Source organism: Eucyclogobius newberryi, unplaced genomic scaffold (genome assembly GCF_026437365.1).
Source record: "Eucyclogobius newberryi isolate DKJ021-1_F unplaced genomic scaffold, fEucNew1.0.hap1 SCAF_3, whole genome shotgun sequence".
Classification (NCBI taxonomy): Eukaryota; Metazoa; Chordata; class Actinopteri; order Gobiiformes; family Gobiidae; genus Eucyclogobius; species Eucyclogobius newberryi.
The window spans coordinates 26,026,501-26,046,419 of NW_027315945.1; the positions used below are offsets into that span (position 1 = coordinate 26,026,501).

The 19,919-nt window shown below is 39.5% G+C and overlaps 1 protein-coding gene across 16 annotated transcripts in view; it reads right to left on the bottom strand.

Moving 5' to 3' along the window:
• Positions 1–19,919, bottom strand: part of LOC140373893 (focal adhesion kinase 1-like) — a 39,012-nt gene that overhangs the window by 5,188 nt on the left and 13,905 nt on the right. For 4 of the 16 annotated variants that reach the window (XM_072460607.1, XM_072460606.1, XM_072460603.1 and 1 more), the window contains 26 exons: positions 17,376–17,463; positions 17,167–17,246; positions 16,999–17,061; positions 16,869–16,923; positions 16,455–16,595; positions 16,282–16,359; positions 15,904–16,011; positions 15,546–15,663; positions 15,280–15,310; positions 15,015–15,085; positions 14,183–14,200; positions 13,800–13,856; positions 13,288–13,347; positions 12,293–12,390; positions 12,130–12,214; positions 11,845–11,945; positions 11,584–11,699; positions 10,941–11,041; positions 10,697–10,786; positions 10,400–10,604; positions 7,922–8,033; positions 6,193–6,930; positions 3,252–3,329; positions 2,784–2,966; positions 2,133–2,258; positions 711–773 (listed from right to left, as the gene is read on the bottom strand). In XM_072460607.1, the coding sequence (XP_072316708.1) occupies positions 711–773; positions 2,133–2,258; positions 2,784–2,966; positions 3,252–3,329; positions 6,193–6,930; positions 7,922–8,033; positions 10,400–10,604; positions 10,697–10,786; positions 10,941–11,041; positions 11,584–11,699; positions 11,845–11,945; positions 12,130–12,214; positions 12,293–12,390; positions 13,288–13,347; positions 13,800–13,856; positions 14,183–14,200; positions 15,015–15,085; positions 15,280–15,310; positions 15,546–15,663; positions 15,904–16,011; positions 16,282–16,359; positions 16,455–16,595; positions 16,869–16,923; positions 16,999–17,061; positions 17,167–17,246; positions 17,376–17,463 (3,064 nt within the window). The remainder of the gene's footprint in view (positions 1–710; positions 774–2,132; positions 2,259–2,783; positions 2,967–3,251; positions 3,330–6,192; positions 6,931–7,921; positions 8,034–10,399; positions 10,605–10,696; positions 10,787–10,940; positions 11,042–11,583; positions 11,700–11,844; positions 11,946–12,129; positions 12,215–12,292; positions 12,391–13,287; positions 13,348–13,799; positions 13,857–14,182; positions 14,201–15,014; positions 15,086–15,279; positions 15,311–15,545; positions 15,664–15,903; positions 16,012–16,281; positions 16,360–16,454; positions 16,596–16,868; positions 16,924–16,998; positions 17,062–17,166; positions 17,247–17,375; positions 17,464–19,919) is intronic. The other 12 variants (XM_072460614.1, XM_072460611.1, XM_072460600.1 and 9 more) reach the window with 11 other exon arrangements.

Here is a 19,919-nt window from a genome sequence, read left to right on the forward strand (position 1 = left end):
ACTGAATTATCACAGAATTCTGGCACAAAATATAAACATCATCTTTGACACTTGTGTTTTAGAAGAGCAGCAGAGCTCGGCATCGCTAGTGCCCAAAAATACCAACATTTTTCACACACACTCAGCACACAAACAAGGGAGATTTTCCCACCACAAACCACAGCCATTCACTGGAAGGAGGACAAGCAGAGATGAATTACAGAGACAGAAATATCTACCCCATGGCAACCTCTGCAAGAGCCTCTGCTGGCATCAGACAGAAAGCAACACTGTGTTGTTTGGTTCACTAGATTGCTACTTCTGCAAGAAGTTACATATAGCTTAGCTCAACAATGTAATTTAGTTCTTGGCAAAGACACACGTTTAGTTCAATAAAAGCTTCTGCACAACATGAAAAGACTTATTTTTATAACATTTATTTTATATATGATGAATTTGGGTATAAACAGTAAAAAAAAAAAAAAAAAAGACAATATTGCTAAGACAACCAACAATGCTATGGGAATCCGCTGACCCTGCACCATGTACGGGTCACTTCCTGTCCCGCGGTCATTAGCTTCGACTCGAATAAAAACAGACATGTCGCACACTCTCGCTGGTTCAATTAGTAATTCCAAATGGTTGATTTATTTTGTTGCTAAATCAACTTTTATTTATCCTAGACTTAAAAAATAACATAAATACACAATTTTACCACATTAGACACTTACTGGTGGCTGCAACCCTCCATCTTCTCTGTCCAAGCTCCCTCTAGAGCTCCTCGTATCAGGTTTCTAAAAACACAAATAAAACACTTTACACTCAATTACACCAAATTATTATTCACACAACAAATATCAACACAACTATATTCAAACCCAAAAGAATTGGAACAACAACAAAGCAGAGGATACAAACATTAAAAAAGCCACACAATTCACTTTTTAAAAAAATGCATACAGCTGCATCTTTGCATACATTGATCTAGCTAAACTATTTACTCCAGGTCAGAGATCCCTACCAGTTTTCCAAGACAGGATTTGAAGACCAGCATCTCTAAAATGTTCATCAAAAGTCCTTGACGTACAGTTTGATCCAAAATCAATGTGTTATCCTCTATCCTTTGTTTATTCCTATTGTCATCTCCTCAATATCAAATCTGCAACATCAGCAGAGGAATTAAGATTAAACTCCAGCTCCTTGCCTTTGCACTCTCCTGCTGCATGTGGAAAGAGGCGAAGAGCAGAGGAAAAGGAGGAGGAGGGATGGGGCTGCCAATAAAACAGCCGCATGTGTGCGTCCTGTACTTTTTTCACAAACCCTCCTTTCCTTTCTCCTCCCTTTTTCACCCCACGCTAAAGTGACAATCTTATAAAAACCAGCCACCCCTGAACCGCACGGCACATTATGCGAGGCCATACACACTGCTGTGCTTTTCAGTAATGTGAGTGTTGTCAGTTTGTGGTTCTGGGTTGAGCAGGCTCTTGATTGGTCTGTCAGATTCTCCAAGCCTATCATTAGACTGGAACTCACACAGGCCACACCTGCCTGCGAACTCTCTCCGTTTCAAACACACAGACACGCGCCCGCGCATGCGCACACGCAAAAAGCCCTTCATTGAAAACAAATGTGATATTAAACAGCCTCCCTCTCCTCTGTTGTGTCAGTGTCCTCAACTGTATTGTGTCCTGGCACACCATATAATTCAGCAAAATACTTACACATACATATATACTTATTATGAAGAAAGCATGCATGGTAAAACAAATGGTGACGCTCGTAAACAAAAAATACATATAAAAATGATGGAATATTCAATATACATTTTTTTTTTTTTCTAAAGCTAGTGAATATTATCCAAGGTTGAGTGATATTAACTATGAATAGCCGCATTGTTTTGGTAATTCTTCTGATAACTATATAATATATTTCAACTGTCAATTAGAACGTTTCAGGTTCAAGTGTGGCAGAAATAGTATATGGACTGAAAAAAGGTGAGGAGATTCAGTAGAGTAGATTATAAAAATTGTGTTCTAGTTTTGTTTACCTACAAACTGATCTTGATGATATCTTGGAGAAAACATTCCATCCAATTATTCCTTTAATATTATTTTATCATCATTAATTTGTCGATGCTAGTCTGTGTGCGTTACCAGCAGCCTTTCCTCTTGCTCGAGCCACCTCTGATCCTCCTCCATCTGCTGCTGCTGCATGATCAGCTGCTCCTCCATTAACAGACACTGTGGGCCTACACACGGCTGCATGTCTACTGCGCTATCCTATGCACAAACAAAACGAAACAAAACACAAACAAAAACAAACATGCAACACAAGATACAGAAGACAACACGCACACAGCGGCGACACACGGAGACAGACACAGACACCAGACTGATGAGAACTCAAACGGAGAAAATGAAATTAAAAATCATAACTAAGAATGCGTTCACACTTCATACTGGTTCGGTCCCGGTTCTCGGTCCCGGTCTGGTCTTGGTTTTGTTTTGTTTTAGTCCTAGTTTGATACTGTTTGGTCATAGTTTGGCGTTAGTTTGGTCCTCGTTTGGGCTTGGTTTAGCCTTGGCTTCGCCTTTGTTTAGTCCAAGTTCAGTCCTAGTTCGATGCTGGTTTGGTCCAAGTTCAATGCTGGATTGGCCCAAGTTTGGTCAGAGTTTGGTTCAAGTTTGGTCCCGGTCAATGTTTGGTTTGGTCCTGTTCTAGTCCTATTTTAGTTCCAGTTTGGATGCAGTTAGTGTGCAAGTGTGAACGCAGCCTAAAAAGCTTCGACTAGGTGTGATTCTTACCTCCATGGCCCACACAGCCATGTCCTGTCCGTGAGGCAGAGGGTGGAGCTGTGCGTGCGAGTGGCCGTGTACGTGGTGCCGCGGGTGAGTGTGGGCATGATGAGTGTCCACCATCGCAGCCTGAGGGGGATAAAGGGCACTGGGGACAGAGGGGAGCGTGTGGGGGCCCGGGTATCCAGCCATCTGACGAGAGAAAAGTCTTATTTAACGACACACGATTTATGGGTTCAAGGCTGTGTTCACACATGTACTCGTTTGATCCTAGTTTGAGCTTGGCTTAATTCTGCTCGGTTTTGTTCTATTCTTGTCCTGGTTGCAACAAATATGCACATAGTACCATTTACTACAGTACAAACAGAGCCACTGATAAGTCATAAGATGGCATGAAAAAATTGCCAAATTATAAGGCTGTTCATGGAAAGAAGAAAAAGAGCCTCATCTGCATATTTAGAAAAGACGTCTTGATACCTGGTAGTGTCCTGGGTGTTGGGGACTGGGATAGAATCCTTCACTTGAGCGTGGACTGGGATAACCCGGTCGACTTGGCTGTAAATTTAGAAAGAAAAATATCAGTAAAACATGACTGATTCCAAACATTATATTGCTGTTAGGACACAAAACCACTGAAGGACACTTGTCAAACAACCATCACACAAACCCAGAGGAGGCGTTTGTGTGGCTGAGTTAGCTGTCAATCATTACAGGGAACACCCACTGGGCGGCAAGTCCAGCAAGCAGTTAGTGGAACGGGCATTGACTAGCTCTGTCTGAAACGCGAGGAAAAAATGTTATAAAAATCACGTGATGAAGACGTGCTGCATGTCCGCCAAGGAAGTTTTAATTATAAACCCCCAATTCGATAAACAGAGATATTTTACTAATGCCTACATTAGCCTAATTTTAATATTTATTTTTTTTAAGATAATTTTTAAAATACAAGATCTTGGTGAACCTTTGCTATAGAAAATTAGGTACTTTTATCCAATTTACATGTAGGCTGTGCAATTTAAACACGTTTTAATTGTTACAATTATTGCTCCAATCCAAAAAAACAGTAAAAAGTGTTTTTAAATTATTTTTTTGACTGTTATTGGCGTTCGGTTTGCCCCGCAAAACCCGGAGAAAAGCCATAAATTACATAAAGTAACTTTTTTTCTCTACAGATGCCTTTGACAGTGCATAATTGTTACAAGTAATCTTTATTCAAATTATGAACCAAAGAACCACGAGTATGTTTTATTTATTTCCATAATGAAGATTCAAGAAGACCCATTTCCATGTGCTGGACATGTTAGAAGCCACTAACATGTTCAGCACAATTCGAATCCACTACCTTCCACAGGCTTTCATAGTAGCTTGCTCTGGACCACACCTCCGACAGCAAGACGGACACAAAGACAGACAAGGAAACAAGAGGGTAACAAACAGTAGAAACGCAAGGCAATGGAAAAGGAAACTAACAAAACAATGACGATGATGACGCCTAAAAATGATGAACATCCATCTTTCACACATGGAAGAACACAGTGACATCGAGGAGGTTAAACTGGTTTAAAATAGGACGGAAAAGGAGGCAGTTTCCTGGCAATATTAAGAGTTGAATTAGATATAGTGCAGGAAAATATTAAATGGACACAATGGACTGAAGGATGACATTAGTTCTCGAGTTAAAGAATGATTGAATGAATTAAATGCATGAAACACCGAGCAACAGATACTGAACTTTGTCAGAGGGAAAAACAAACGGCACTAAAACATATCATGAAATAGGTCAAACGTACTGCATGATTATAACATAGGCACAAATAACTTATACATTTTGCTTTTGTCTGCTCTATAGCTGTTATCTATCCATTTGATATTTTCGACATGTAAATCGCAACATTAACATAAAAAAACAAAAGATGCATGTCCGCTGACTTTAAGTTGAAAATGGTGGAGCTGATTTCTACAGCTATGACAGCTACAGTTCACGATAGATTTACACAGCGCTGCTGAAGCCTACATCTATAACCCTTTAACAACATAAATAAATTAGAAAGTACAGAGCAGTAAGTCACTTAGTACATTTGTTCATAGACAAACCAGCAACAAAGTCACTAGAAGCACTGCTTGTAATAACTGCACAATCCCACACCACCCACTGAACTCAAATCCATATCAAAGCTTAAGTTAAGTTGAGGCTCAAAGCTTGGCTAAAAATGAACCAAAGCTGTACCCACTTGTAAGTATTGTAATCTGTGTATATATATGTGTTGAATGAGGGATTGCTGAAAGTGTTAACTTGCACTTTTGTAAATATGAGTTTAAAGACTGTGCTTTAAAAATGTTTTAAACGGTATAAGGAAAAGCTCAACCATTGACAGGTGTTGAGAATTAGCACTAGCTCTATACTCTGTAAGCGTCGCATCAGCAGCATGTTTTAATTGTAATTACGTCTGACGCTTTATCCCGGTGAAAAAAACAATTAACAAAACAAAAACATAAATAAATTGTGTCTTGAGTGCAGGAGAATAAAGATTACACAAACATGCATGAATCTAAAATAAAATGTTGATTAAGTCAATACAATTATTGTTAAAAGCTCTTAAAAGTAGATTTTTAAATCTACTACTTTAAACAACAAGTGGGCATTTGTGTAACATGCACATACTGTATGTAATTTAATCACTTGCATTATAGTTTCTGAGCTACAACTCTGACCTCAGCACTGTGAAGTCACTGTGTTAAACTTGGAATCCACCAAATGTAAAAATGTTCCAAGTCATTTATAAGCGGCAATTTCTTTAAGGCCTGTGGTATTCATAATGTGACTGCTAGATTTATTATGTTAGCACACATGATGTTAGCATTAGCTCCACATCGATGGAGCAGTTCCAGTTGAGGTCACTGGCGTTTATATGCCCAATGGAGTCAGGATTTATCACAGGCATCCTGAACTGAGTGGAAATAGGGTGCAGTAATCCAAGGACACATCAAACTATGTTGGACACAAACGGATGCATACTTTGGCTGTCACAGGCGCAGTAGAGGACAATGCAAGAGCACGAGCTACATGAACTATTTTAATCAACATTGATGGGTTCCAGATGACATCAAAATCATCTAGGCAAGAAAAATTACTTGTCAATATGAGTGTGTATCGAAAAATAGATAATGAAGACACCTTGTTGTTATTCATTTAAATGATTACACATTAAAGGATTAGGCTTGGATATTTCTTATGTAATTAATACAGGATACTGGCTTCAAAAGTTGGATACTTTCAATTATCTCAAACAAGTGAATTCACTGATATGAAGAGGACAAATACCTCTCTTTGTTAATAATGGTTTCAACAATTTTGATTATAGTTGCAAGAAGCATTTATAAGACATATTCTTGTGAAAAAACATGCTACAACACCTGCCTTGGGAGGATAGCACACGGGTCTTTCAGAGCACGATGAAAGGTTGGTTATAGAAAAGCTAGGAGGTTTTGGATGTAAAGGAGAGCGAGCCAAAGGCAGTGTTTGGACTGAAGTGACAGGGAGGAACGTGTCTCTTTTAGGGGATGAGAGAGGGACAGAGGAGCCTTGAGGGGGTCGAACACTTTTCCTCATAGTGGAGTGTTCAGAATCAGGACGGGCCGGTGGATTAGTTTGGCAGCTGGGCGGAAAGCTTTGCAAGGTCTTAAGATTGGAATTAGAAAACAGTTGGAAATTGGGGATGGTGTGAGGGCAAATGATTGACATGCTGTAGGGCAGAGTACAGAGGTTAGGGCTGGAAAGGGAAAGAGCGGAGGGATAGCGCCTTGGGTACGAGTAGGTGTCAGGGAGGAAGCAGCCATTTGTCGTGGAATTTGTCCTGTAGAAATAACCGTTAGGCAGAGTTTGTGAGTGCTGTGAAGAAGAAAATCTGACATCTTCATCCACAGAGGTCACTTGGGATAAAGTAGGATGAGGTACACAGTTGTATGATGTTCGAGGGTGAGGTAAAGGCAGAGTGGAGGAGTGGGGAGTGAACGGGTGGGAGTCAGTGCAGGAGGATGGGTTTCCGAGGCAGAGCTGAGAGGCAAAGCGCTGGTTTGGATGGTAATGGTGGTAGTGTGAAGGAGCAGACAGGCAGTCCAGGGTAAAAGGAGGCTGCAGGGAAGGGCGGCGACTGGGCTGCAAACAGACAAGAAAAGAACAACATGCACAGGGGGGAGAAAAAGTATAAGGATGGAGGAGAGGTGAAGGTAAAGTACAGTAAAGTAAAGTCGAGACAGGAACTTAAAGGTGCACTGTGTAACTTTGCTGGTGGAGGGTCTGCCACCCATTAATCATCATGTAATTGTTATTGCTCTGCTGGAAATGTTTCATGAAAGGGCATTCAACTCCTCTGTCTTGCATGTATTCAATTATAGGTGTGTTTAATGCTAAATAATATATGCATTTACTGTGATTTACACTGATCAGGGGTCTCATTTATAAAACAATGTGGAATTCTTACTAACAAGCCCTTTACAAACTGCACACACGGGTAAGCTCCGGCCCTTCTCCTGTTCTTTTCATTAAGTATGTCAATAAAGTCTGCAGTACTTCTGTATTTTGCATTTGTACCCAAGAGGAGAGAGTTCATGTACCGTGGGGGGAGCAGAGGGGGGAGGAGCGCAGGGAGAAGCGCAGCGGCGATCAACTCAGAGCCAATGCAGAAATAAGAGCAAATGCATATACTGATATTTTCACAGCGTGTCCACGATCTGTGAATTGACCAGAATTTGTGCACAAAGTTCCAGAGTGCACAAATCAAAAAGCCACAAATAAAGCAAAAATGTGTACAAGCGGAAGGTTACATTTAAAATGAAAGGATTTAACAAACATTGTGAGAAGGGAAAAGTAAAATGAACAGAGAACAAAAAGCGTGAGTGAGGAAAGCAAAGCAAATCAGTTTGGTTCACTGATATGTTCCTCTGGTATTATAAAAAATATAACAATAATAAAGAAAATGCTGCATTTTTTGTGTAAATACAGTGTATGATAAAAAGTATTTGAATGAATATAAGAAGCCAACAGTTATACAACTAGTTCTTGTTGCATGAATGACAATGCTGCGCTTGAGCTATAAATACATCCACAAAACTTCACATAAACACAGTGATTGTGCTTATGAACTTACTTTTGGTGGCGCTTCATCAGACCCTCCAGAGTCCCAGGACACTGTGACCTGTCGCCTCATCTCCATCCGGTTCCTCTCCATCTGCTGGACTTTCTCTTCTTCCAAAATAGTGCTGCAACAAAACATATAAGACAACAAACATAAACTTAAACTGTGAAAGTATTCAGTCTCTCCACTCGGCTCTCGAGTGGGTGCAACAAATCAACCACTTCAAATGTGGTTACACACACAAAGACACGGGCCAACACAGCTCTCAACAGAACAGCTGCCACCAAATACCAGAAATATTAGTTTTCCATCTCTTGCTGCAAATGAAAAAATAACACACATAACTGTGTGTAGACATTGCACTCCATGTTTGATTATAAAAACGGTACAAAACATCTGTGCTTAAAAATGTCTAGTCTCTAGATGGATGTAAAAAAAAATACAATACAGTACAATAGGAAAGACCATACACTTTTAGGCACATATCTAATGTTTAAAAGAAAGTTATGACAGACTGACCTCAAAATAAAGTTCAAAGCACTTTGTCACTTAAACAAAAAGGAGATACGCCCTTGTAAATCTTTATTGTCAGCCACTCTTCTTGTGTCCTGAACAAGACTAAATGCTATTTCAGAAACATTAGCCGTGCGCCGTCTCCTGCTGTGTGCGACAGATCTATGTGTGCGTGAGTCTGCACCTGTCCAAGTCATTCTTTTGTCTGCTCCTTTTTCCATCTACTTCCACAACCTATTTTTTCCAATACTGTACAAAAACATTCCTGAATAATAGCAAATTCACTTTTAGAGCAATAAACAACCAAATAGTAAGTAAATAGAAAGTTCATTTAGTCCATGAACTTAATTTTTTCTTCAGAAATGTATTAAAAAAATATATATATATAAATTGCAATCCATCAGTTATTAAATGCATCCTATCATAAAGTCAAGCAGTGATGTAAATTTGTAAATATATGTCTTACCTTTACAACAGGGTTAGCCCGTTGAAGAAAAAAAGTTTTGAAAATGTATCCACTAAACTGACAATAGACTAGTCATAAGTATTGTAAATGTGTTCCTGAACAATCCTGACACAATCACAGCAGTTGTAACACTAAATATTAAGTAAGTGAAGTACGACCACCACAGCAGCTCTGCCTTTGTCTGGTTTCTTTTATTCTGAATCTACATTTCTCTCTCTCTTTTTGCGTGTTTCAGAAACTGTAGCTCTCCTGGCAGCTGCCCACTCTGTAAACATGGAAAGCTCTCACATTGGTCTGTCTAGGAAAACTCAAGTATTCGCTGAAAGCTTCATTTTTGGCACGAGAGCCCTATACTTGATATCATGATATAAAGGCAGCTCAGACCAAAAGTCAACGCATTCACAATTCCTTATACGGAATGCGTTTTACTATTAATAGTGAGTGGTTTAAGTAAACATGGACAATGTTGACTTGGTTTCCATGACAATGAACAAGCCATAATTAAAAGTTCCACCTCTTAGCTCCTTGGTAATGTCTGTTAATAAAATAAATGGGTTTAGATTTATTGGCTTAACTTCCATATCCAGTGCAAATGCCACATTCCAGACCAAGGCTATTAAAACATAGATTAATTGTACACAAATGTCCACCAAAATGCGGCACGAATATGACATTATAACATATACAAGAGGAAAATGTTAGAGCACAGTGAACAATGGGATATTTTGGAGAAAAGGAGCAATTTAAGATGTGAGTCACGCTGATTTTAGTGAGCCCATAAAACTCCACAGGGTTGAATATGCATGCTGATTTTCCTGTTACCGTGTCTAAAGGGGAATGTGCATGCTCAAGGAAATCAAGCATGTCTCACTGTGCCTTTAAATTGTTACAATGAAGGCGAGAAAATGGTAGAAGCTGAAAAAAAAAAAAATCAAAAACACGTTCTGAAAGTCAAATGCTTTCTAGCGTTGTTACCAAGGCTACAGGTCTGTTCATGTTGATTATAATTGTTGAGTCATTGTGGCTGGGAAAAGCCAGAATCCCACTTTATCTTCATGACTATAATTTAGAAAATACGGATTAAGGAATAAGAAAAATGCATTTACTTTTTCAGTACCAATTACTTTATAACTCACCTGGATTGCCTAATTGCTATACCAAGGGATCTTAGTGTTTGGTTATTATCAAACAGATATTCTTCCTTTTGGTGAATGTACAGCATCACAAATATGTAACTATGGCAACAGCGCGTAATAGACAAACACTCACAATGCAAATTTAAATTGTATAAATGAACTTTTAAGTAGAGATTATAAGAGAACAGAATAAGCCTGGTGCAATTACAAAAAGGCTTCTTGTTATTCTTGGCTTATTCATCACTGTGTCCACATTTATATTGGCTCGTTCTATTTAAGATGAAGGAGAACGGCTTCAACAAACGTCACATAAATAATGACTGAGCGACACCTGCTGTTAGAAACGGGCACTTTCAACAGTCTGGCAGTGATTACCTTAGTTGTGTTTTGAGCTCGTTGAAACGCGGCCTTTTGCCCGGATCATAAGACCAACACTTTGTCATCAAACTGTAGAGTGTGGGTGGACACTGAGGGGGCATCGCCAGCCGCTCGCCGTTCTCGATCCTTCCAATCACGTCGTTGTTCTTCACACCCTGAAATGGCTTTATGCCGTACATCAAGATTTCCCACATACAGACACCTGAGAGACGCAATGATTAAATAGGTCATCATTTTGTAACAGAATAACAGCAGAGTATAAAGTTAAGAAATATAAGTCATGGGAGAAATTACCAAACATCCACACATCACTCGCTGTAGTAAATCGTCTGAAGTTGATAGACTCCGGTGCCATCCATTTAATAGGTAGTTTGCCTTTGGAGGCTGTGAGGAAACGATAAGGAAAAATTAGTTACACTTTGCTGCTCCGTAATATTCTAAGTGTCTCATGAATACTAATGCAGCACTTGCTTGTATTCTGACCAAAAGAGAAGACTTTAATGTGATTTTATAACATATAAGCTGCAATGTAGGTTACCTTTGTAATAAGAGCTATCCTCCATGTATCGTGACAGGCCAAAGTCCCCAAGCTTTACACAGTCGACTGTCGACACTAACACATTACGGGCTGCTATGTCCCTGAAGAGAGAAATATAACCAAATTATAACTCAACTGTCATCAAAGGAGACATATTGTGCTTTTTTCAGGTACTCACTAATAAACCTCAACATAAGTAGATCATCATTTTGTTCATTGTAAATTGCAATATTGATCTAAAACGGCTTAGTAATAGAAACGGGTCCATTGACTTCTGCCCCGCCTCTTCAAAGTGACATTTCTCCGTAACATGCAGCAGATTTTGAAGTGGCTATGTGACATTTTAGAACTCAATATATGCCACTCGAGCCTTTCAAATAATCACAACTAAAAACAGAGATGTGGGCGGGGATAGGGGGTGGGAGAAAACAGGAATTTTCTAAGCATTCAAGCTTTAGAAAATAAAAGATTTCTCAAACATGCAGAAATCAATCAAAATACAACTTTGAGGAAACTAATGATGAGGAAACACCATTGTAACAAGGTTAAGAGTTAAGATGATTTAGCATAATATGTCCCCTTTAAAACATTGACTGTGACATTATTTGATGTCTTTAAATTGTTTATAGTGTCCTGAGTGTACCTGTGGACAAAGCGCTTGCTCTCCAAATAGGCCAGAGCGGTGCTAAGCTGGTAGGAGTAGAGGATGAGCGAGGCCAAGTCCAGACTGTACTTCCTCACCTGGAGGAACGACCGCAGCTACAGAGAGACAAAACATTGATTTACATCAGAGGCGCCGTGGGTGGAAAACTCTCTGTCCTTGAGGTCAGTCTAAAAGAGCAATGAATCCGCCCTAATCCTCAGCTTTTAGACAAATGGAGGTTCATATGTGCTTGACTCTTACCTCGCCGAGAGTACAGAGCTCCATGATGATCCAGACTGGGTTCTCTGTGATGACACCCATGAGCTTCACTATATGAGGGTGGTCAAACTGTCGCATTGTCACTGAAGAAAAACAAGGTTACAAAAAGATTACTTTAAAATAATGTTTTGTTTTGCTTCATCTGGTAACCAATTGCCATGATGTATATGTTTTTTAATCCACGCAGAACAATAAACAAGAGCATATTTTTCACTCAACATTTCAAAATGAGCAATAACTACTTGTACATTGCGACACGTTACTTACATGCTTCTTGAAGAAACTTTTCTCTAACACTGTCTGAGGTTGAGTTTTTACATGTTTTTACTGCCACAGATAATGCTGGGTTTTCCTAGAAGTAAAAACAAAATGTTAAAAAATACAATACCATCTCATGTGAAATATAAAACATTACAAAACATCCACTTACTGGACTTATGTAGATGCCTTGATGTACATCTCCAAACTGCCCTTCGCCTATGCAGCGCCCTAACTCTATACGGTCTCGCTGAATCTCATAGTCCCGAGCTAAATTGACAAAAGAACAGGCACAGAACCATGAAAAAAAGATGAATATATTCAGGCTCTACTTGAAATCAAACTTGTCAGAGAACGTTCACTTCCATTTGCTATCTTAAGGGTTAAATATAGTAACTTCAGCAGTTTGGAGGTAAATCAGTGCTCATCCTCTTTAACCATGAGACAGTTCACTGACAAGCTGATTTATTCAGCCATAAGAAGATAAAAACAACTTAAGTGTCAGTGTCATGCAATAAAGCATCAGTAAACCATCGCCAGACAAAGCATGTGGTGTTAACACTGACATCAATATTTAAAACAGGCATGAACTCAACACAATGAAATGTGGATAAAGTCAGGCTGATCAAAGGAAACATAAACACACTCATTTCATGATGTATTTATCTTAAAGGTTATTGCCGGTTGTGGTTGCTAAACAACTGGTGCTTTGTGTTGCGTGACCTGACTTTGTCCAAGTTGATGGTGTATGAAAAGGCTGTTGTAATAAATGGACTTTTCGGTGCTCATGTACGATTGAGAACTATTTCACATTGGTACAAGAAAGAAAAGAATCCAGATTGTATACTGATAACCAATTATTTTGATTATTATGCTGAATAATCATTTCCAATATCATAAAACAAAGCAGAGAATGTTTTATATGTGCTTCTGTATCTTTTATTGGCAATTTCCAGTAGTAATTTTAGTGCAGTTTAAGTTCTAATAAAGTATAAATAAAAGTCCACTAGCATAGCTTTTTCATCAAACATAAACAAGGAGAGGTAAAAACAAACAAACACATTTTAACTTTAAGTTAAATATTGCAAGCAAAAGTAAAATGAGGGTCACGACCACCAAATGGAGGGAGCATCACAAAACATCAGGCGGTTCCAGTCCAGACATTACCTTGATCTAGTCCATAGTATTCTGGAAAATGGGTTAGTGATAGGAGACAGACATAACTAACTGTAAGTACAGAGATGCAGAAAGTTTGGCTGAATGTTTGAATTTAAAAGTGTCCGTTCCACTTTGTCAATTCAAACGTTTACTTTTAACTGTGTTCTCTTAAAATATTTAACAGATTATGTATACAACAGTGAGTACTCAATAGAAGAAACATTTTAGGGCACATTATGACTTTGACACGACACTTAATGTGATATTGCAATTTCACATAGCATGATGGCAATGAGTTCTCAAAAACATTTGCATATTACATCATAAGAGCATAGCATAGCAGAGCAGGTCTGAGAGATTTTGATTACTCAGACAAAACAAAGACAACTTGCTTGAGACACAATGCACAACATGTATTCAGATTATAGCTATACAAACACCAGTTCAACAACATAAGACAAACTGCGGTTTCCTTACCAAAAACTTTAGCTCATGTCTATGCTGGAAATGTATCTACTCACTTGAAGGCATTGTATACGTGTCCTCTTCGTCAATTATTTCAGCATAGTCATCCGTTTCTGGAAGAGGAGAAATGTGACATTAAACATAAAGAGAAGAACAAAAATATTTCAATTCAAGGCGTCTTTTGCAAAATGTGAATTTGAACACCGCTGTCAAGACAAGAAAGCATCTGCAGGTTACATATACCACAACAAATGTGAGAAAACGAAGATCAAAACAGTTAAAATGCTCCCATGTTTGGAGACAGGTGAAATGCACTGTGATTGTAACTAAAAAACAACAACAGAAGGAAAAGTATCAAGTAAAACAATTCAGGAAGACAAAAACAGGGCCGAGAGTTCACTACACTGTTACAATAATGAATGTAAAGAATGCTCTTTACCATCTCCACTAGTATGACCTGCCAAAGCAGCATGCACATGACACAAACAGGAAAAGAGAGGAGAGTTAGTGAAAGTTTGACACACAACTACAGGAAATATGAGCAGTCGGTCATGTTTTAGTCATAGTTTTTAGCATTTTTTTCCTCCCCAATGGTAGTTAGGTTTGGGTGATATGACAATTAAAAATAAAATAAATTGACAAATGGAGTCTAATTTTCTCCAACCACACCTACTATTGGTCAGCCTCCATCATGATGTGAGTGACGGGCAGCTTTAACCAACCCCAAGAAGCAGCATATAGCTTTATTTACACTTCAGTTACGATTCATATATAAATGCAGGTATGTGATGTTTCCAGTCACAACATAATCTAAAAGGACAAAAAAATTATAATTGTGACCATTTTGGGAGCAAATTAAAGCTCTTTCAAGTAACATTCAAAAGCTTCCCTATTGTTTGGTACTTGTATTAATAATCATGAGTCATTATAAAATTGCGATGTTCCTTCTGTCAGTAATAGTTACCACTAAGCATTTGATACTGTGATATCCCCAATCTAAATCTTATAATATATTTTTCCCTCCACCCCTACTTGTAGTGAAGGAGAAGACAGTCTTGGGTCAGAACAGAGTGACTAAAGCGCTTCATGTGGACATCTGGACGCACAAGGGCTCTTCACTGCGCACACAGATGAGGCATTATGGGGAGAAGTGTGGCTCAGCCGTGGCGCATGTGTGCCGGAAGTCTGTAATGCCCATCTTCCACCAGTCCAAGAGTTATGGATGACATGGAGAATACGAAACAGAGCTTAATGAGACGAGGGCTTTGTACCTGAGACGCAAACAGCCCTGGATCGCACACCGTCCATCCGTTTTTCCATCCGCTTCTCGTGATTTGAAACCCTGAGGAGAAGGGAGAGTTCATGTTCTGTGCGTGAATGAAATTAACATATTTATGAGCAGTTGCACAGTTTCACAAGTACACCCGCTTGACACACGCCAACAGCAGGGTGGTGCATTACTGAGAAAATATCCCATTCCAAGAAACCTTTAGAAAAACAACAACAACCAAAATATCAGAAATGGAGCTCACTTACTTTGGAATTGAGGGAAGAGCCCTGTCTCCATCTGTAAGACAAAATAAGCAAAAATAAACAAAGGCCTCCCAATTTATTAACCAAGTAATTACCAATTTAGGTTGCAACTATAACATATTTTCCAGTGATTATTATTGTTCCTTTATAGCTTTGTTAAACACAAATATGCACAACAAGTAGAATGCATCCATGTGTAATGAAAGGCGGCACTGAACGTAAAAGAAAATCTATAATAAAAAGAATGATGATGAGGAATGGAGGCTTACCTTTATGCACTCTGATGATGAAGGAATGAGAGACTAAGGAGACGAGCCGGCAGTAACCGTCGATCAGGTCTGCCATGTTTTCAGCCGTGGTCAGCAATGCCGTAGTGACTGTGAGGGGCTTTACGAGAGAGAGGAGTGAGAGACAGAGAGTAGCTTCGCTGTGCAACTGGACACAATAAGAGCCTTATTTAGGCCAATAACTTCCTCTGTCAATGTACTGCACACACCCCATTACATAACAAGTGCCTCTCTTGAATAAAATAGAGAGGACATAATCTTTTACAGTGAATTGTTTAGCCGCCAGTTATATGTACGTTTCACTTTATTAGCAGATGTAAATGTAAAAATGTTTGTTTACCTCTGGTGCGCCCGCTACAATCAGCTGCAGCATGCCTTTTCTGTCCTTCTCTTCTAAAGGTGAATACTGGATGGACTGGACCTGGTTAAAGTTTGCTAAATGTGTCGGCTGTAGGAACAACAAATGTAAATTATAATATTTATAAGTAATTGGTTAATACAAACAAATATTGTGTTCACTCCATCAAGATTGTATGACTACTGTGTTGTGTTTGTGTGGCCTCCAGATGTGTTAATACAGAGCTTAAGCGAAGTCTAAATACACATGCCAGTAGAGGGCAGCAGAGCTATTTACCATCGTGTCTAGGGAGCATTGACCTCGCCATGCATGTGTGCATTTTTGAAGACAAACAAATAGTTTTCGTTCAAACACTCTTACCGTTGAGCCCTTGTCTGTGAGGTAGCTAATTCCTTCTTCGGGTCCGATAGCCAACTCTACTGATATTACCCAGCTGGACTGTAAAGAAACAACACATAAATAAGATAAACAATACATATTCCAGGACAACTTCTCGCTATCTATTAGAAATATAGAGATGTCTTTAGTCCTACCCCCAAAGCGCACTTGAAACACTCTTTGTCAAAACGATAAATAGGAGTGAGGATCTCAAAAAATGTATGGATGCTTTGCTCATCATTGAAGTTAGCAAACTGTTTAAACGTCTGCTGGATCTGCTTACGAAGAGTCTTAGCCTGCAAATAAGAAAAAACTAAGAATTAACAATATTCATTCAAACACTTTTCTGGGGAAAAGGCAAGACTGGAAATTAAAAACCATCAAACGACTACCGACATGACAGCGTGACAGTGGTTTAAACTCCACACATCAGATAATCCAGCATTAGGTCAGACAGTAATCAGCTGCCTCCTCGTCAGTTTAATAGATCCACATTTGTCAGCTCTTTGTGGCCGGATGGGCCCCAGCCTATTTCCACAGCATTACAGTCATCAATACAGTTGTCTTACCTTGAGAGAGTCCAGAAGGCTCTTAGGAAAAAAACGTCTTAGACCAACATCTTTCCTGCAAAGATAAGCAATGTTTAAATACATAAAATAAAAAAATGATTAAAGATGAGGCCACAACAAACCATCTTACTCTAGTAGTTCATAGTTGGATTTTTTGTCCAGGGCATTTCCGGGCATTTCTCTAAAAAACCTCCTAAAAATACAAGAAATAAAACAATGTAATTTGTAATTTATAACAATAAATCAATCTTCTAAACGGATCGTTCTGAGTATTTATGGAGCAAATCAATTTCCGTACCTAATTTCTAAACAACCGAGTTTCAAAGCAACATCTTGATCCACTTGGTCAGCGATATGTAGCATGTAGTCGCTTTTTACCTAAATTTAAAAGAACAGACGCCAGTTAAATCAATACATGAAAGTGCATTGGGGGACAATCAAAAGAAATAGACTTTTTTTTTCTGAATTGATTGATATCTCTGACTTTATGTCATTGTGGTCGCATACCTGGTGATAGAGGTAGTTGAGGGAGGGTTTGTCTTCAGAAAAGTGACTGAGGTAACCTTTTGGAAAGTATCGCATCCGCAGCTCATACCTAAAGATGACAGACAACGTAAATAACTCGAGAAGGCTGTATATGAGGCTGTATATTAAAAAAAAAAAAAACACATCTTAAAGACTGTCAGGGAATGATACTTCGAAGTGCTTACTCATACACTGGGCTGACGCGAGCGCACGATACACGTCAAGCTTCCGTTTCAGCTCAGTGTGAGGTTGGTAAATCTGAATTGTTAATGAACGCATGACGACAGTTTTCAAGCAAAGTTCACATCACTGATTATGAAAACGCCAACATCACACTCTTACTCAGCTGTATTAGATTTGACTCCTATCTGTGCGATTCATTTAAGCATGCGCTGCAGGATTTTCATAAAGCCGACTTTACTTTTGCGCGTCATACCAAGGTGAAACACTGTGGGCAGATTCTTGTGGACAGAGCTGCCAGTTAGACGTGTCCCTCGAGTCGCCCCATGGCCATCTTTGATACAGACACATATAAGACTGACGCACCCGAGTGGCTAAGAGTGAATGGGTCAAAGAGCAACAGTCAGCTTAACGGGCCTGTGATGTATAACAAAGGAAATCAAGGCTCAAAACAAAATTAATAAAACATCCTCAATGCATATTGAATGAATAGGAGTAGCGAGAAAGGGGTAGAAAGAAAGAGATGAGTAGGAAACGCTGTGAGAGATGAGAGGAAAAGGGTAGATAGAACGATCAAAGTGAAAAGAGCAGATGGAGTGCGTGAGTTTGAAGTAAGAAAAAGGCCCGCTCCAGAGTGCGATAGAGTCAGTCCATCCCCAGGGCTACTTCTGCTGTTCTAACAATAGCTTGGCAGCGGCAGAGGCTCCTGTGGGTTTGCAGTGCTGCCACCCTCCGAGGCGGATACATCTAACAAGCAGTGAAGCGTGTCAGCGGTGTGAAGAAGTCAATTCATTATCGGCTTCCTCCAAATTTAATCAGTCCTGGTGTAATGAAAACAGCCAAGCAGTGGCCTAAACTGAAGCATGGCAATGATGAAGGGGGATGACTGGAGGAAATCGCCCTGCATAATGAGGAAATATGTCTTGAAATACTTGTTGTGTCATGATATTGTGTGTCAAAAGAACACAATGACTTCACGGTTACCAATGAAATAAGTCTTGGGGAAATAAGTGCAACATAATGAAGGTGCACTATATTCTCGAAACCTCCTCAACTGCTCGTCTTAAAATGATATTGTTTGCTTAAAATATTCCACATAACCAGCTCCATGGAGACAAACATGTGGTGCCACGATGGGCAATTTACAGGTCAGATCTGTGACGAAGCGAGCCCTATCAAAACATAATGTTTTTTATCCATTAAAAAACTACTGTAAATTAATAAATGGAAGGCTTACTGAGCCCGCCCATGCAGTTGTTAGTGTCTGAGGGAATGATCTAACAAATATTGTTTTATTCTCTGAAAATCAAGAAGTGCGCAGTTAGCATGCTGGTCGTCGTTAGCTTTACCATCTTCCAGATCTGATTACTTCCGCCGGCTAATAACATCCAACAAGAAAAACCCCAAAGTGTTGTTTGACACTATAAATTCTATTGTTTGTCCTTCAGCTGCAGTGACTCCTGTTACCTGCAAAGCTGACAGCAATGAATTCCTCAGGTTCTTTATCGATAAGATCAAGATGATCAAAGACCAAATCCCACTCCCATTGTCTGATAAACCTGTTTCTGTGGAGCCTGTTTCCCAAAATTGGTCTTCTTTTAAGCCTGTCACTCTAGAAGACATCTCAGCTCTGGTGACCAAGATGAAACCCTCCTCTTGTACATCAGATGCCCTTCCCTGCAGGCTCTTCCTCAAAGTGTTTGATGTTATTGGCCCCTGGGTTACCAAAATGGTACATCTCTCTCTTTCTACTGGTGTGTTTCCTGGTCCATTCAAACATGCCATAGTTGAGCCTTTACTGAAAAAAACAAACTTGGACCCGACAGACCCCAAAAGTTTCACACCCATATCAAAGCTCCCTTTCATGTCCAAGATCCTAGAGAAGGTGGTCTCTGAACAATTGTCAGATTTCCTTGATCAGTCAAACATTCATGACTCTTTTCAATCTGGTTTCCGCAAACATCATTCAACGGAAACCGCATTGCTAAAAGTGTCCAGTGACATTATGATGTCTGCTGATTCTGGGAAATGCACGGTTTTAGTTCTGTTGGATCTGTCTGCAGCCTTCGACACTGTCGACCATCATATCCTGTTGAACAGACTGAGGGACCTGATTGGACTATCGGGGTCAGTTCTTCATTGGTTTTCCTCATATTTATCCGGTCGGAGCTTTAGTGTCGCTGCAAACCAAATAATGTCCGACTCAGCTGATCTGTTGTGTGGAGTTCCTCAGGGCTCCGTCTTGGGTCCCGTCCTATTTCTGCTTTATATAATTCCCCTGGGAATGATCATTAAAGAGTTTAGTGATGTGTCCTATCTCCTGTTCGCTGACGATATTCAGCTATA